The sequence below is a fragment of the Hemiscyllium ocellatum genome, chromosome 2, assembly GCF_020745735.1.
Source record: "Hemiscyllium ocellatum isolate sHemOce1 chromosome 2, sHemOce1.pat.X.cur, whole genome shotgun sequence".
Taxonomy (NCBI): Eukaryota; Metazoa; Chordata; class Chondrichthyes; order Orectolobiformes; family Hemiscylliidae; genus Hemiscyllium; species Hemiscyllium ocellatum.
This window is the reverse complement of record NC_083402.1, coordinates 33,559,407-33,575,029: the sequence shown is the minus strand read 5'-3', so window position 1 is coordinate 33,575,029 and position 15,623 is coordinate 33,559,407. Positions and strand designations below refer to the sequence as shown.

At 44.3% G+C, this 15,623-nt stretch overlaps 1 protein-coding gene across 3 annotated transcripts in view; it reads right to left on the bottom strand.

Moving 5' to 3' along the window:
• The window catches only part of slc30a5 (solute carrier family 30 member 5), a 33,489-nt gene extending 31,536 nt beyond the window's left edge, over window positions 1-1,953 (bottom strand). For all 3 annotated transcript variants that reach the window (XM_060835641.1, XM_060835632.1, XM_060835621.1), the window contains exon 1: window positions 1,601-1,953. In XM_060835641.1, the coding sequence (XP_060691624.1) occupies window positions 1,601-1,671 (71 nt within the window). In that variant the 5' untranslated portion in view covers window positions 1,672-1,953. The remainder of the gene's footprint in view (window positions 1-1,600) is intronic.
• Between the last annotated feature and the right edge of the window lie 13,670 nt (window positions 1,954-15,623).

Genomic DNA, 15,623 nt, shown 5'->3' with positions numbered 1-15,623 from the left:
TACATAAATTTAAATAGAATAATAACAATTATTTAATAATATATGATACAGTATTCATTCCTATTTAATTTAGAACCGATTCTTAACAAATATAAATATTCATAAGTTTAAACACTTAGCCATCTCATACTTAATTCCTCACTGTGCACATCTAGTTAACAATACCTAGAATTATTAAGTCAGAAAACAGTTAATTGCAGGACCCAGTCTATACTTTGTAAAGCTGACTTAGATCCAACTAATGATCTGAAATTTTTTAGTTATGCTTTTAAGCTAATAAGTTTGACTGGATGATTACCTTGTTGCATATTAACATATTTTCTTTCATGTCAAATCCAACCCTCTCCAACACGTAGTGAAAAAGCCTTCATATTTCTAACTGTTATTAAAGATTATTGAGTGTATGTAGAAGAGCGGATAGTTAAAGATAGAAAAACTATTAGCAATAGAACTGTTTAAATTAGGTGAAAATTTATTTTACCTTCCTACAAGTTAAACAGCAGAAATAGAACATACAGCATTATGGATCATACCAACATTTTGTATACAGAATATGAACCCTGGTTTCCCAAGAATCATGAAAAAGATGAGAAAACTTTAAATCTGCAAGCCAGTTTTCCAAACCTCTCTGAATTTGAGAATTGGACCCCGAGACATAATTCGTACATTTCAGTTTCTGGTCAAGGATAAGCCCTGGCATATTGACGGGGTGTGGGGGGTAAATAATGTGTACATCTAAGTGAACGCAATATGACAGCTCCAACAGCTTCTTAAGGAATTCCAATCATCCTTTGGGTGAATAACTTACTCAATTTTCCTCTGACCCTGCAATTTAAATCTATTATCCCGGTCATTGACTACTTGTTTCTTCTTAGTTAAAAATCACACACCAGGTTATAGTCCAACAGGTTTAATTGGAAGCACACTAGCTTTCGGAGCGATGCTCCTTCATCAGGTGATTGTGGAGGGCTCAATCGCAACACAGAATTTATAGCAAAGATTTGCAGTGCGATGTAACTGAAATTATATATTGAAAAATTAATTGTCTGTTAAGCCTTTCATCTGTTAGAATACAGTGATAGCTTCACTTCTTTCATGTGTAAGTCACAAACGTTCTCTGTCTATGACCTGATGTTTAGATTGATTCTAATCTAAAAAGTGAGATAACTCTGAAGGGGGCTAACACCTTCAACATATTGTCTAGGTATCACTGTTGTTAACAGCTAACCCGAGAATGCAACTTTTAAAAAAAAGTTGTGATTTACACATGAAAGTGAAACTATCACGGTATTCTAACAGATGAAAGGCTTAATAGACAATCAATTTTTCAATGTATAATTTCAGTTACATCACACTGTAAATTTTTGCTATAAATTCTGTGTTAAGATTGAGCCCTCCACTATCTCCTGATGAAGGAGCGTCGCTCCGAAAACTAGTGCTTCCAATTAAACCTGTTGGACTATACCCTGGTGTTGTGTGATTTTTGAGTTTGTACACCCCAGTCCAACACCGGCATCTCCAAATCATGTTTCTATTTAGTCTGTTGCTGCTTCTGATATTGTGATCGATCAGCTTATTGACCACCCCCAGACACATTTACCTGGAGCTGGGCGCATCGACAGGGCCTAGCCTGGTGTTGGAGATGATGTTGTTGCTGTATTTCTCCTCCATCCTTCACCCTCGGCTCGGTCCCACCGCCACCACTTCCTCCTCACATGATACCCGCCGGCATTCACTTCTCACAATCACAGGCCCGACGCCTGCGGCTCCTGCACCGAGGAACCAGCCACGTCAGGGGGAAGGCACCGAGAGAACACGTTCCGATGTCCCGGAAACCGGTGGGTGTGCGCGATAAGGATCAGCGAATTCAGCACCGACACTGACCCTCAATCAGCCGCCGCACGGAAAAACACAGCCTAGCAACCGGAATCAGGACCTCACCGGCATCCACACACACCGCCCCCTGCCGTCCATCACCGCACAGTCCTCCCCGCACACCGCCCCCTGCCGTCCATCACCGCACAGTCCTCCCCGCACACCGCCCCCTGCCGTCCATCACCGCACAGTCCTCCCCACACACCGCCCCCTGCCGTCTATCACCGCACAGTCCTCCCCACACACCGCCCCCTGCCGTCTATCACCGCACAGTCCTCCCCACACACCGCCCCCGCCGTCTATCACTGCACAGACCTCCCCGCACACCGCCCCTGCCGTCCATCACCGCCCAGTCCTCCCCACACACCGCCCCCTGCCGTCTATCACCGCACAGTCCTCCCCACACACCGCCCCCTGCCGTCCATCACCGCCCAGACCTCCCCACACACCGCCCCCTGCCGTCCATCACCGCACAGTCCTCCCCACACACCGCCCCCTGCCGTCTATCACCGCACAGTCCTCCCCACACACCGCCCCCTGCCGTCCATCACCGCCCAGTCCTCCCCGCACACCGCCCCCTGCCGTCCATCACCGCCCAGTCCTCCCCACACACCGCCCCCTGCCGTCCATCACCGCCCAGTCCTCCCCACACACCGCCCCTGCCGTCCATCACCGCCCAGTCCTCCACACACACCGCCCCCTGCCGTCCATCACCGCACAGTCCTCCCACACACCGCCCCCTGCCGTCCATCACCGCCCAGTCCTCCCCGCACACCACCCCCTGCCGTCCATCACCGCCCAGTCCTCCCCGCACACCACCCCCTGCCGTCTATAACCACACAGACCTCCCCACACACCGCCCCCTGCCGTCTATCACCGCACAGTCCTCCCCACACACCGCCCCCTGCCGTCCATCACCGCATAGTCCTCCCCACACACCGTCCCCTGCCCACAGCCAGGGCCCAGTCTTCCCCTCATACCGCCCCCTGCCGACAGCCAGGGCCTAGTCCTCCCAGTATCCCGCCCCCTGCCGACAGCCAGGGCCTAGTCCTCCCATCATACCGCCCCCTGCCGACAGCCAGGGCCTAGTCCTCCCAGCATACCGCCCCCTGCCGACAGCCAGGGCCCAGCCCTCCCAGTATCCCGCCCCCTGCCGACAGCCAGGGCCCAGTCCTCCCAGTATCCCGCCCCCTGCCGACAGCCAGGGCCTAGTCCTCCCATCATACCGCCCCCTGCCGACAGCCAGGGCCCAGGCCTCCCAGCATACCGCCCCCTGCCGACAGCCAGGGCCTAGTCCTCCCATCATACCGCCCCCTGCCGACAGCCAGGGCCCAGGCCTCCCAGCATACCACCCCCTGCCGACAGCCAGGGCCTAGTCCTCCCATCATACCGCCCCCTGCCGACAGCCAGGGCCCAGTCCTCCCATCATACCGCCCCCTGCCGACAGCCAGGGCCCAGTCCTCCCAGCATAGCGCCCCCTGCCGACAGCCAGGGCCCAGTCCTCCCAGCATAGCGCCCCCTGCCGACAGCCAGGGCCCAGTCCTCCCAGCATACCGCCCCCTGCCGACAGCCGGGGCCCAGTCCTCCCAGTATCCCGCCTGAAAGGCCTCTGTGCAATAAGTTTTCTCTCTGAGAAGCTTTGAACAAGTAGACTTTCTGTTTCAATTTTCTCGTATAACATACAGTGAGAATAAGTCTCGGTTTTCTCCCAGGAGGAGTCAGCACTGGGATTAGACTGAAATAAAACACTGTCGCTGTTGGAGTTACAGGATTGTCACAGGGCAGGTGGTGTCTATTCGGCCCCTTCAGTCAGTGTGGGCTCTCCAAATGAAAATTTCACACTGTACCATAATGCTGTGTAACACTCCATATTCCTCTTTTTCTAATAACCATCTGATTCCCTTCTAATTGCCTCACCTGAGCCTGTCAGAAACATTGTCTTCCAGACCTGAACCATTTACATCAGGAAAGGTTTTAACGTGAATCATTTTAGAGTCGAGAGTGTGTTGCTGGAAAAGCGCAGCAGGTCAGGCAGCATCCGAGGAGCAGGAGGAGAATCGATGTTTCGGGCAAAAGCCCTTCATTGGGAGTGAGGGGTTTATGCCCGAAACGTCGGTTCTCCTGCTCCTCGGATGCTGCCTGACCTGCCGCGCTTTTCCAGCAACACACTCTCAACTCTGACCTCCAGCATCTGCAGACCTCACTATTCCCTCATGTCATTTTAACCTCTTTTACTAATTACTTTATCTGTTTTGTTTTGGGATAGAACTATTTTGTCTGGGATAGAAGTATTTTCTTCCCAATTATTCTGTCCAGACCACTTATGATTTTGCATAATAATCTGATTTTTCTGTGATTGGACTTGGACTCTTGCATCCATTATTAATTGTTTTTGCCAAACTACATGAAGTCCAATAAAAACACAAAACATTTATGGCATACAAAAGGCCGTATGATCGTTATGATGGCACGGTGGTTCAGTGGTTAGCACTGTTGCCTCACAGTACTAGGGATCCAGGGTTTGATTCCAGACTCCATTCTCCCCGTGTCTGTGTGGGTTTCCTCTGGGTGCTCTGGCTTCCTCCCACAATTCAAAGATGTGCAGGTTAGATGAATTGGCCATGCTAAATTGCCTATTGTGTTCAGGATGTGTAGGTTAGCTGCATTAGTCAGAGGTAAATATAGGATAATAGGGTCTGGGTGGGTTACTCTTTGGAAGATCAGTGTGAGCCTGTTTCCATAGTGTAGGGGTTTTATCTTTTCCAAAGACAATCTTCTCCAAATAACATTCATGTTGCACAAGCGCCAGATAATCACCATCTCCAACAAGAGAGAATCTAGCCATCACCCTTTGACACTCAAATGGCTTCACCATCATTGAATCCTGCACTGTCAACATCATGGAGCTACTATTGACAAGAAATTAAACGGGACTAGTCATATCAATACTAAGACTTCAAGAGCAAGTCAACAGCTAAGAATCCTGCAGTAAGTAACTCACATCTTGACTCAACAAGGTCAAGTCAGCTTTGTGTAGAAAACTTTGCACTTGTTTGAATGAGCATAGGTCTGACAACATTCATGAAGCTTGGCTCTATTCAGGACAAGGCAGCCTACCTGCTCACATCCACAAGAATCCACTCCCTCCATCAGCAGCACAAATGAGTAGCAGTGTGCACCATCTACAAAATTCACTGCAGAGATTCAGCACAAACTCCTTAGGTCCCACCTTTAATAACCACAGCCATGACTATCTAGAAGGACAAGGGCAGCAAATACATGGGAACACCACTACCTGCAAGTTCCCCTCCAAGCCACTTGCTGTCCTGACTTGGAATTGTTCTCTTGTGTGTTTTTTTAAGATTATTATAACTGTCTCTATTTTCATAGTTTTTTTTAAAGATCATTAGACCTGTCTTCTATTTTTGTTGTTCTTTTTAAAGATTATTATAACTGGCTCTTGTATTTCTCATAGCTTAGCTTTTTACAATTAATTTATTTGTGTAATAAACTTCTATGATATGAGAAAAAAATGCAGCCTTATGCGAATACGTTTCATTGACTGAATCTGCATTAACTAACTAAACAAACAAAATAAGTGAATGATCTTTCAAGCCAAGATTTGGTCTGGGATATGACTTGTCCAGTAGTATTATCAGCTATCATCAAATCATCTATGAAAATGTACCTTTTTTATTATTTGTCCTGGGATGTTGGTGTCACTGGCTAAACCACCATTTATTGCTCAAAGTATTGGTTTGCAACTTACCAAGTTCCCAAAATAAGTTTGGAAGGAAGGGAGTAATTTTGGTACAAGTCTCCTACCTAAATATTTTTCCCTCATTTCTTATCCTAATGGGAAGTCAATATTTTATTTTGTCAAAGTTGCTTCAGAGGTTTCGAGCCCCTAATTTTTCTTCTGTCGATGAATGACCAAATGACTGAATTGTATTGGATTGAAATTTTAGAACAAAAATGGTGCTGTCTGAATAGAGCTGCTTTAAGTATGAATTCAAATTTACTCTCTCACATTCTAAACGTCTTCACATGATCAAAATTATCCGCGAAATCTGCTCAAAGCTGGAAACGCAAAGCTAAAAGTATTAATATCATTTATTGAATGACTTTACCACCAGCATGATAGTCTTTCTAATTTAACATAGTATGACTCTCAGATTGGCTATATCAACACCTGTTGCCCATTTTTAGTTGTCCTTAAGAAGATGATGATGTATTTCAATCCTTGTGTAGCAGGTACACCTAGGGGTACTGTTATGGGCGGAGTCTATAATCCATTACAAATAGAAACAGGAGTAGGCCGTCAGTCCCCTCGAGCCCACTCCACCATTCAATAGGATCATGGCTGGTCCAACACATTCCTCATAACTTTCTTTCTCTTTTCCCATAAACCCTGATTCCCCTACTGATGATGAATCCATCCATCTCAGCTTTAATATAGACAAGGGCTCTGCCCCATAGCTCTCCTTGGCAAGGATTTCCAAAGACTCTCAACCCTCAGAAAAGAAGTTGCTCCTTATCTCAGTCTTAAATTGACACCCTTTATTCTGAGACAATGCCCTCTAATGTTAGACTTCCCCAGTATTTATCCTGTGAAGTCTCTTAAGAATCCTATATGTGATCTCCAATAAGATCATCACTCATGCTGCGAAATGCCAGTGAGTAGAATTCCAGACTGTTTAACCTTTGTTCATTAGACAATCCTTCCACACTAGAGGTCATCCCAGTGAACCTGCCTCCAGTGAAAAGATATCGTTCCTTAAATAAGGGGACAGAACTGCACACACTTCTCCAGATGTGATCTCACCATCACCTTGCACAGTTACAGGAAGACTTCCCTACTCTTATACTCCAAATCCCTTGAAATAAGGTCCAACATTCCATGAGCTTTCCTGATTATCTGCTGCATCTGTCTGCTAGCTTTGTGTTTCATGCACAGATATCCCCAAGTCCCCTTTTGTTACAGCTTTCCGCAGTTTCTCTCTATTTACATTGTAATACATTTTGGGAAAGCAAATCTTAGCAGGGCTTATACACTTAATGGAAAGGTCTAAAGGAGTGTTGCGGAACAAAGAGTCCTTGGAGTGCAGGTTCATAGTTCCTTGAAAGTGGAGTCGCAGGTAGGTAGGATAGTGAAGAAGGTGTTTGGTTGTCTTTCCTTTATTGGTCAGAGTATTGAGTACAGGATTGGGAGGTCATGTTGAGGCTGTACAGGACATTGGTTAGGCCACTGTTGGAATATTGCGTGCAATTCTGGTCTCCTTCCTATCGGAAAGATGTTGTGAAACTTGAAAGGGTTCAGAAAAGATTTACAAGGATGTTGCCAGGATTGGAGGATTTGAGCTATAGGGAGATACTGAACAGGCTGGGGCTGCTTTCCCTGGAGCGTCGAAGGCTAGGTTTACAAAATTATGAGGGGCATGGATAGGATAAATAGACAAAGTCTTTTCCTTGGGGTCGGGGAGTCCAGAAAATTAAAGGGGAAAGGTTTAGGGTGAGAGAGGAAAGATATAAAAGAGACCTACGGGGCAACATTTTCACACAGAGGGTGGTATGTGTATGGAATGAGCTGCCAGAGTAAGTGGTGGAGGCTGGTACAATTGCAACATTTAAAAGGTATCTGGATGGGTATATGAATAGGAAGGGTTTGGAGGGATATGGGCCGGGCGCTGGCAGGTGGGACTAGATTGGGTTAGGATATCTGGTCGGCATGGACAGGTTGGACCGAAGGGTCTGTTTCCATGCTGTACATCTCTATGACTCTATGACTCTACGTGTATTTTGTCTTTCTTTTACCGAAGGAAGGTTGAGGCAGAGGTGATGAGGGGTCTGTTGCTAAGTCTCGAAGTCTGGGTTGCTGCAATGCATCTTGTATATGGTAAATACTACTGTGCGTTGTAAAGGGAGGTACTGAATGTTTAATAGGTTGTTGGGGTGTCAAGCAAGCAGGCAGTTTGTCCAAAATGATTTCAGCTTCTTGTGTATGTTTCTAAATGCGCCCATCCCGGAAAGTGGAGTGTATTTCATCACACACTTCATATCATGGTCTATAGATACTGTAGGCACCCAGGAGGTGACATGCTCATGATACGGAGGTGATATACTCACTATAGGGAGGTGACATACTCACTATAGGGAGGTGACATACTTGCTACAGGGAGGTGACATACTCACTATAGGGAGGTGACATACTATAGGGAGGTGATATACTCACTATAGGGAGGTGACATACTATCGGGAGGTGACATACTTACTATAGGGAGGTGATATACTCACTATAGAGAGGTGACATACTCACTATAGGGAGGTGACATACTTGCTATAGGGAGGTGATATACTCACTATAGGGAGGTGACATACTATCGGGAGGTGATATACTCACTATAGGGAGGTGAGATACTTACTATCGGGAGGTGACATACTCACTATAGGGAGGTGACATACTTACTATAGGGAGGTGACATACCCGCTATAGGGAGGTGACATACTATAGTGAGGTGACATACTCGCTATAGGGAGGTGACGTACTCACGATAGGGAGGTGATATACTCACTATAGAGTGGTGACATACTCACTATAGGGAGGTGATAGAATTCCCAGCCTCTTGCTTCTCTTGTAGCCATAGTATTTTTTTTATTCATCTACAGAATGTGGGTCTCACTGGCTAGGCCGAAGATAGCTTGCAAATCTTTAATCAGTTAGAATGGAGGTACAGGTTTTAATTTATCAATATTGATTAATAATCTTAGGTGTGTTCAATTCATTTGCATGAGCTTATGACCCTGCGATCCCTTCCTTATAACTTCTGTGTCTAAGGTCTCCCTCTCTTACTATCACCTGGTGAAGGAGCTGCGCTCTGAAATAAACCATTGGACTAAAACCCAGTGTTGTGTGATTTTTAGCCTTGTCCAGAATCAGCACTTCCATATCTTAACACCAAGAGGTTGTGAATAATACCAAGCATTGTGCAGTCATGAGCAAATATGCCCACTTCTGACTTTTGTCTGGTGAATGTTATTGATGAAGCAGCTGAACAGGATTGGACTTGGAACACAATGCCACGTAACTCAAGGGCTCTTGGAGTTATAGAGTCATAGAGATGTACAGCATGGAAACAGACCCAATCCGTCCACATCAACCAGATATCCCAACCCAATCTAGTCTCAGGATAGATGTTTATCAACCTGTTATCATACACTTTGGATTAGATCAGATTCCCTACTGTGTGGAAACAGGCCCTTCGGCCCAACCAGTCCACACCGACCCTCCGAAGAGTAACCCACCCAGACCCATTTCCCTCTGACTAACGCACCTAACACTGTGGGCAATTTAGCATGGCCAATTCACCTGACCTGTATTCTGGACCAGCTGGGACCTAACTAGGATTTTCTATCTTAGAGGTAGAGGCACAAGTGTGAGCTGCCAGAGGATGTGGTGGAGGATGGTACAATTGCAACATTTAAGAGGCATTTGGATGGGTATAGACAGGGTAGATAGAGATAAGCATTTTCCCAGTGTGAAGGATTCAATAACGGGACGTCACATGTTCAAGGTGAGAGGTTTAAGGGGGATACATGTGGCAAGTACTTTATGTAGAGGGTGGTAGGTACCTGGAATGCGTTGCCAGCAAAGGCAGTAGAGGTAGGCAGAGTAGATTCATCTAAGATGTGTCTGGACAGATGCATGATTAGGTGGGGAGCAGAGGGATACAGATGCTTAGGAATTGGGTGACAGGTTTAGACAGTGGACTTGGATCGGCTCAGGCTTGGAGGGCCGAAGGGCCTGTTCCTGGACTGTAAATTTTCTTTGTTCTTTGTTTTCTCAAGAGTGGAATTAGGAAATGCTGTTGATTCCTGTAAAGAGGGTGAACATAATGTGGAACTATCTTTTACAAATAGCATTTGAGTCCTGATCAATTGCTAATTTAAAAAATTGGAATTGAAAATTTTAATCCAAACAGCATAAGAACATAGGCAAGAGTAGGTCATTTGATCCCTCAAACCTGTTCCATTATTCAGTAGGGATGCATATTCTGACTGAGACCTTAACCCTATTCTTCTGCCTGTTCTCCATAACACTTCACTTCAAAGCTCTGTCTAATTCAGCCTTGAATACCTTCAATGACCTATCTTCCACTGCTCATTAAGGAAGAGAAGTCCAAATACTGATAACATTCTGAGAGAAGAAATTCTTCCTCAGCTTAAGTAGGGAGTCCCTCATTTTGAAACTGCCCCATGATTCCAGTTCCCCAATGAAGGGAAACATTACATGAAAACCGAAAGAACTGCAGATGCTGTAAGTCAGAAATGAAAACAGGATTAGATTTTTTAGATTAGACTTACAGTGTGGAAACAGGCCCTTCGGCCCAACAAGTCCACACCGACCCGCCGAAGCGCAACCCACCCATACCCTTACATTTACCCCTTACCTAACACTACGGGCAATTTAGCATGGCCAATTCACCTGACCCGCACATCTTTGTGACTGTGGGAGGAAACCGGAGCACCCGGAGGAAACCCACGCAGACACGGGGAGAACGTGCAAACTCCACACAGTCAGTCGCCTGAGTCGGGAATTGAACCCAGGTCTCTGGTGCTGTGAGGCAGCAGTGCTAACCACTGTGCCACCGTGCCGCCAAGGAATTGCTGTAAAAACTCAGCAGGTCTGGCAGCATCTGGGGAAAGATATCAGAGTTATGTTTTGGGTCCAGTGACCCTTTCTCAGAACTTCAGGGAAGTTATTTTCTCAGCAGCTAACCTGGCATTCTCTGTTTCAATAAAGGTGAAAGTGAGGACTGCTGGAGATCAGAGTCAAAAAGTGTGATGCTGGAAAAGCACAGCTGGTCAGGCAGCATCCGAGGAGCAGGAGAGTCAACATTTCGAGCATAAGTTTTTCATCAGGAGTTCCTGAATTTGGCCCTCAAAGGGCCTCAAAGATTTTTTATTTTGTAAAAGAGCTGTAAAATTACATTTTGTTCTGATGTCATATTTTGTACTGCCACTCTATAGCAAGTTAATGACTTGATGGTAACCCATTGGATTTGGAATATTTCTTATTTGTAGGCAAAGCCCACTTCTGAATGTGAGTTTCTCAAGCTCTGTGTAAATTTGACATTCAGCAGCTTGTTGTTTGGGACTCCAGCTGTGACTGTAGCAAGCTACTAATGGACTTACTTTATAAAAAAAAATCTTGAACCATCATCGTGCTTACCATGAAGGCAGAGTTACCATGAAGGTGGCAGTATCACCCACTATTCCCTCAGGTCATTTCTGAAACAAAAGTGCTCTTCACAACAGGTGAGTTAATTCAGTCGGCAGTTTAATATAAAACATATCCTGAAATATTTATCTTTCCGCCCACAAGTGAAAAGTGCTGTTATTGGCTAAAATTGGATTTTCCTGGAGTAAACATGTTATTACCAACCCTGAGGAAAACTGTGCCCTTGATGTCCTTGCTTTAGATGTAGTATGGATCGATCTGTGAGCAGACAGAACTGAAACAATCCTACAGTTTTCACAATCCTTAAAAGAAACACTACAATTGAAGCCCATGAGAGATTGTTTGATTCTATGACATATGTGAAATCATTGATGTAAATTTGATAGACTTTGAAAGTAAATGGATATTTTGTGAGTTTGATCAGAGATACTTCAATGAAGGAAGAATGGTGCAAAACATGAACTCAATAATACAGGACATGGTAACTGTGTAACATACAGCTTCTGTTTTGTCTTGTGGCCTGCCAGGAGATATATTTTACCAATATAGGACTTGACCTACTTGTCCTACATCCCTTGATTCCATCGCAGGTTATTTTTCCAAATGTCAGTGATTTGTCGTGACTGTATATTTGTAAAGGAGGCTATGCTGTCTTTAAAATTGATACAGCATCTTACAAGGTGGCTCCCAGAAGTATATGATTGCTCTTGTTGATTCAGTGCAGTCAAGAGCAGACAGACATTGACTTAAGAGTCAATCACAAAAGGTCATTAAATAATTCAATGAATTCCTGGACTCTCCATTGAAGCCTCAAAATATGTGAAGACTCAAAAGCTTCTGCAGTGTTGAACAGGAGATTGGATGGACACTACAGGGAATTTCAGGATAATTGACTTTGTGTTGTGGAACAATGATTTATCCAAGGCACCATCCAAAACCATTTTGTTTGATTTTGATTAAAAATTGGCTGACAGAGCCATTCTGTGTGAAGAGATCTCTGGAGGATATGAGAAGACAGCTTTAACCGCAGCTGCAGCTGAACTAGCTGTGAACAGCATGTGAGAGTTGGGTTTTCTCTTTAACACTAGGAATTGCAGAGAAATAACATCTCTAGGAAGCCTCTCATTCTGCTGAGGATTCCAGGCAGTTTTCAAGAGTCATAAATGTTTAAAGAGAGGGATCATTTCCTTAGTCTCTGAAACAGTTATGTCTTCTGAGTCCACTTACAAAAGTAGCCTCCAACTATTGAACTACAGAAGTCATTGCAGCTGCTGAATTCTGACTTCAAGTTTTCGACACCTTTCCTTTGGAGGGAGAATCTTCAAGGGGCTTTCAATAATCTTAGCTATTGATCTTGCTCTAATCCTTATACTTGCTTACCTTAAATTTTTGGGTTTTTTTTGTTAATAACATTATCAACTTTTACTTAAATAATTTTCAGTAGTAATTGAATAAGAAATTAACCTTTTATCTTGTTTAAAACATAAATTTATGCTGCTGTTATTTTTAAATTGACATGCTTGAAAACTAAAAGGGGCCTAAACAAGTCATACAAATTCATGGACCACATTGAGGGCACACCTTCTGTTTGTGACAGATGTCATCATTTGAAAAACACACTGGCCTATGGTGAAAAGTGTTGTTAACAACTACTTATATCGATGTAGCATCCAAAATCTAGAGAAAAAAAATCGAAAGTGCTTCACTGCAGTGAAATCAGGCAAAATTGGATTGCCAGTCAAACTGGGAAATATGTGGAGGGGATGGTGGTGGAGATGAGATTTCTTTGAGGAGTTTCTTAAGGTAATAGGGGGTATTGGAGAACCAAGGGTTTTGAGGTTGGTGAGTGGGCAGCTTGGTAGCTCAGTGGTCAGCACTGCTGCCTCACAGCTCTAGAGACCCCGGTTTGGTTCCAGCCTTGGGTGACTATGTGTGTGGAGTTTTCATATTCTTCATCGTGTCTGCATGGGTTTCCTCTGGATGCAGTAGTTGCTTTCCACAGTCCAAAGATGTGCAGGTTAAGTTGATTAGCCATGCTAAATTGCACCATAGTGTCCAGGGATGTGCAGGCTAGGTAGATTAGCGATGGTCAATGCAGGGTTACAGGGATAGAGTAGGAGGGTCAGTGTGGACCTGATGGGCAAAATGGCCTACTTCCACACGAGCAGGATTCTATGACTGTATGACATTCTGCAGCTTTGGGGGCTAGACAACTGAAGGCTTGACCATCGATAGTGGATAAAAAAAAAAGGATTCACAAGAGGACACAGTCACAGAAATGAAGGGCTTGAGTAAGTTTTATGTCCAGAGGTGCAATTGTCCAGTGGTTTGGACTTAATATCCACCTGGTGCTGTTTGTCAGTAGGAGGCAATAGGCTGAGACTTTAGTTTAAATTTCTCCCTGAAACACATTTCGATAGGATAAACGCAGTCCTGCACTTCATTTGCACTGGATGATTTTGCAAAAATGGGCTGTACTTCTATCTCGGATCTGCTGCTAGTTATTTGATTTGGCTTAAACGTGTGGAAAAGATCTGGAAAGACCTGGATTTACATCAGCTTTCAAGCTTGCCTTCAAACTACTGGGCTCCTCTCAACATCCAGGGGACAATTTTCCACTCTACTAATACCATAACACACCAACTTCTGTGGTGCTGCTCTTTTGCAGCATTGAAAGTATTACAATCAGCAAACTGCCCATCCTCTATGTTGCGAGGGGGACTTCAATCTTTGACTAAATCTGTGTCTGGGTACTGCTTCGCTTGTTTTTTCAAGATCAGATGGAGGAGCAGGAAACAATGATTCTGAACCTGGAATGCCCGGAATTAAGAATCTTCTGATAAACAGAAAACCATTGTCAATTGTCAGAAAAACCCATCTGGCCTCACTAACGTCATTCAGGGAGGGAAATCTGCTGCCTTCACCTGGTCTGACCTAAATGTGACTCCAGACCCACACAATGTCGTTGGTTCTCAACTGCCCTCTGAAATGACCTACAAAGCCACACCGTTCAAGGGTAGCTGGGGATGGGCAACGTATAATGGCCAGCCAGCGGTGCACATGTCCCACGAGTGAATAAAAAAAAGTGAGGATTGGGAACTGGAGTCCAGTAAACTGAGGTTGCTGGCATAATGTGGCACATGTTGTGGTGTGTGTGTGTGTGTGTGTGTGTGTACAATTACACGGTGTCAGGCCCTCTTTATATTAGGAATGAGATATATTTCTACTTATGATAATATAGCTAACATCAACTGATGTAGGGCTAGAAAGATACCGTGAGAGTCTTTTAAGAGGAATGGGATATGAGGCAGGCCTAAGAAAAGGTTGAGCCTTATCTGACAAAGCTGCGAGGGAAGGAAATGCAAAAAAGATAAATTAATGGTCTCAATTACAATGGCAAATAAGCCTATGAGTTCTTGAACAGCTGTGGTTAGTGGGAGATGGGATTTGGTAGGATGTGAGAAAGGGTTTAAGGAGATGGTTGGTGGTGTTGAAGCAGATCAGTGGCTTCAGAGATATCATGACAAATGGGGGGTGGTCAAGATCAGTGTAGAGATGGAGGTTGTATTGAATCATTTAAAGAGAAATTAGATCCATCTTGCAATTAGGTAGGAAAATATCTAATTAAATTTTGTAGTGATGAGTGAAAAACATTAGACAAGAATGAGAGAGATATAGCACATCTGAGCCACTTAATGTAAAGACAATGTAGAAAAACAAAGGAACTGTTACTGTACATCATGTAATCTTCTTTGGGTTGCTATATATAATTCTGGTTGCGACAGGAGTAAACTTGGTCTGGGTCAGTCGTGTAAAATGGGTGGCAAGTCAATAAGCAGATAACTGGACATGCAGCTGTACTCTCTTTCCTATTACAACCAGTGGAAAGAGGGAATTGCTGATCCAAGTGCTAAAGCTGCAAGAGTTTGGCTAGTGAGGTCTTTTTTTTCCACCCCAGCACTCCATCAAACAGAACTCGTAGTATATTTAGATTTAGCTGACAGCCAAAAGTCATAGTGAAGCTGTCTGCCAGAATTCAAACAAGATCCTCAATCTTTTCCGTCTGATTCCAACTCATGCAACTCCAGACCGAGCCATATATTTTTGCAAATCGCTGTAAATATTTGTGGAATATACTGTGTGGATGTATTAGTAATAAAATGTCTTCTGAGGGGCTAATGTCTATGTGCAAGGTTTAAGAGTAGAGTTGTAGAGAGGAAAAAAATAAATAAAATTCCTTGAAGATGAGGCCACCATTATTTATTGTCCACATCTACAGGGAGAGGACCTTTCTCCTTCTGTGCACTTTCTACACTGTGCTGCACAATAAAACATTGGAAATAGTTCTCTCCCATTTTTCTGCATTTCTATCTACTCAGACACTGTTCTGTAACCCATTGCATTTTCTGCTGCAGCCTGAATACACCATCCCTTTCAAAGGTAAGAGTTGGCTTTAAGTAACTGAGGCTAGTTTTAAGTGATGCTAGTCTCACATGAACTTGGGTTCCCT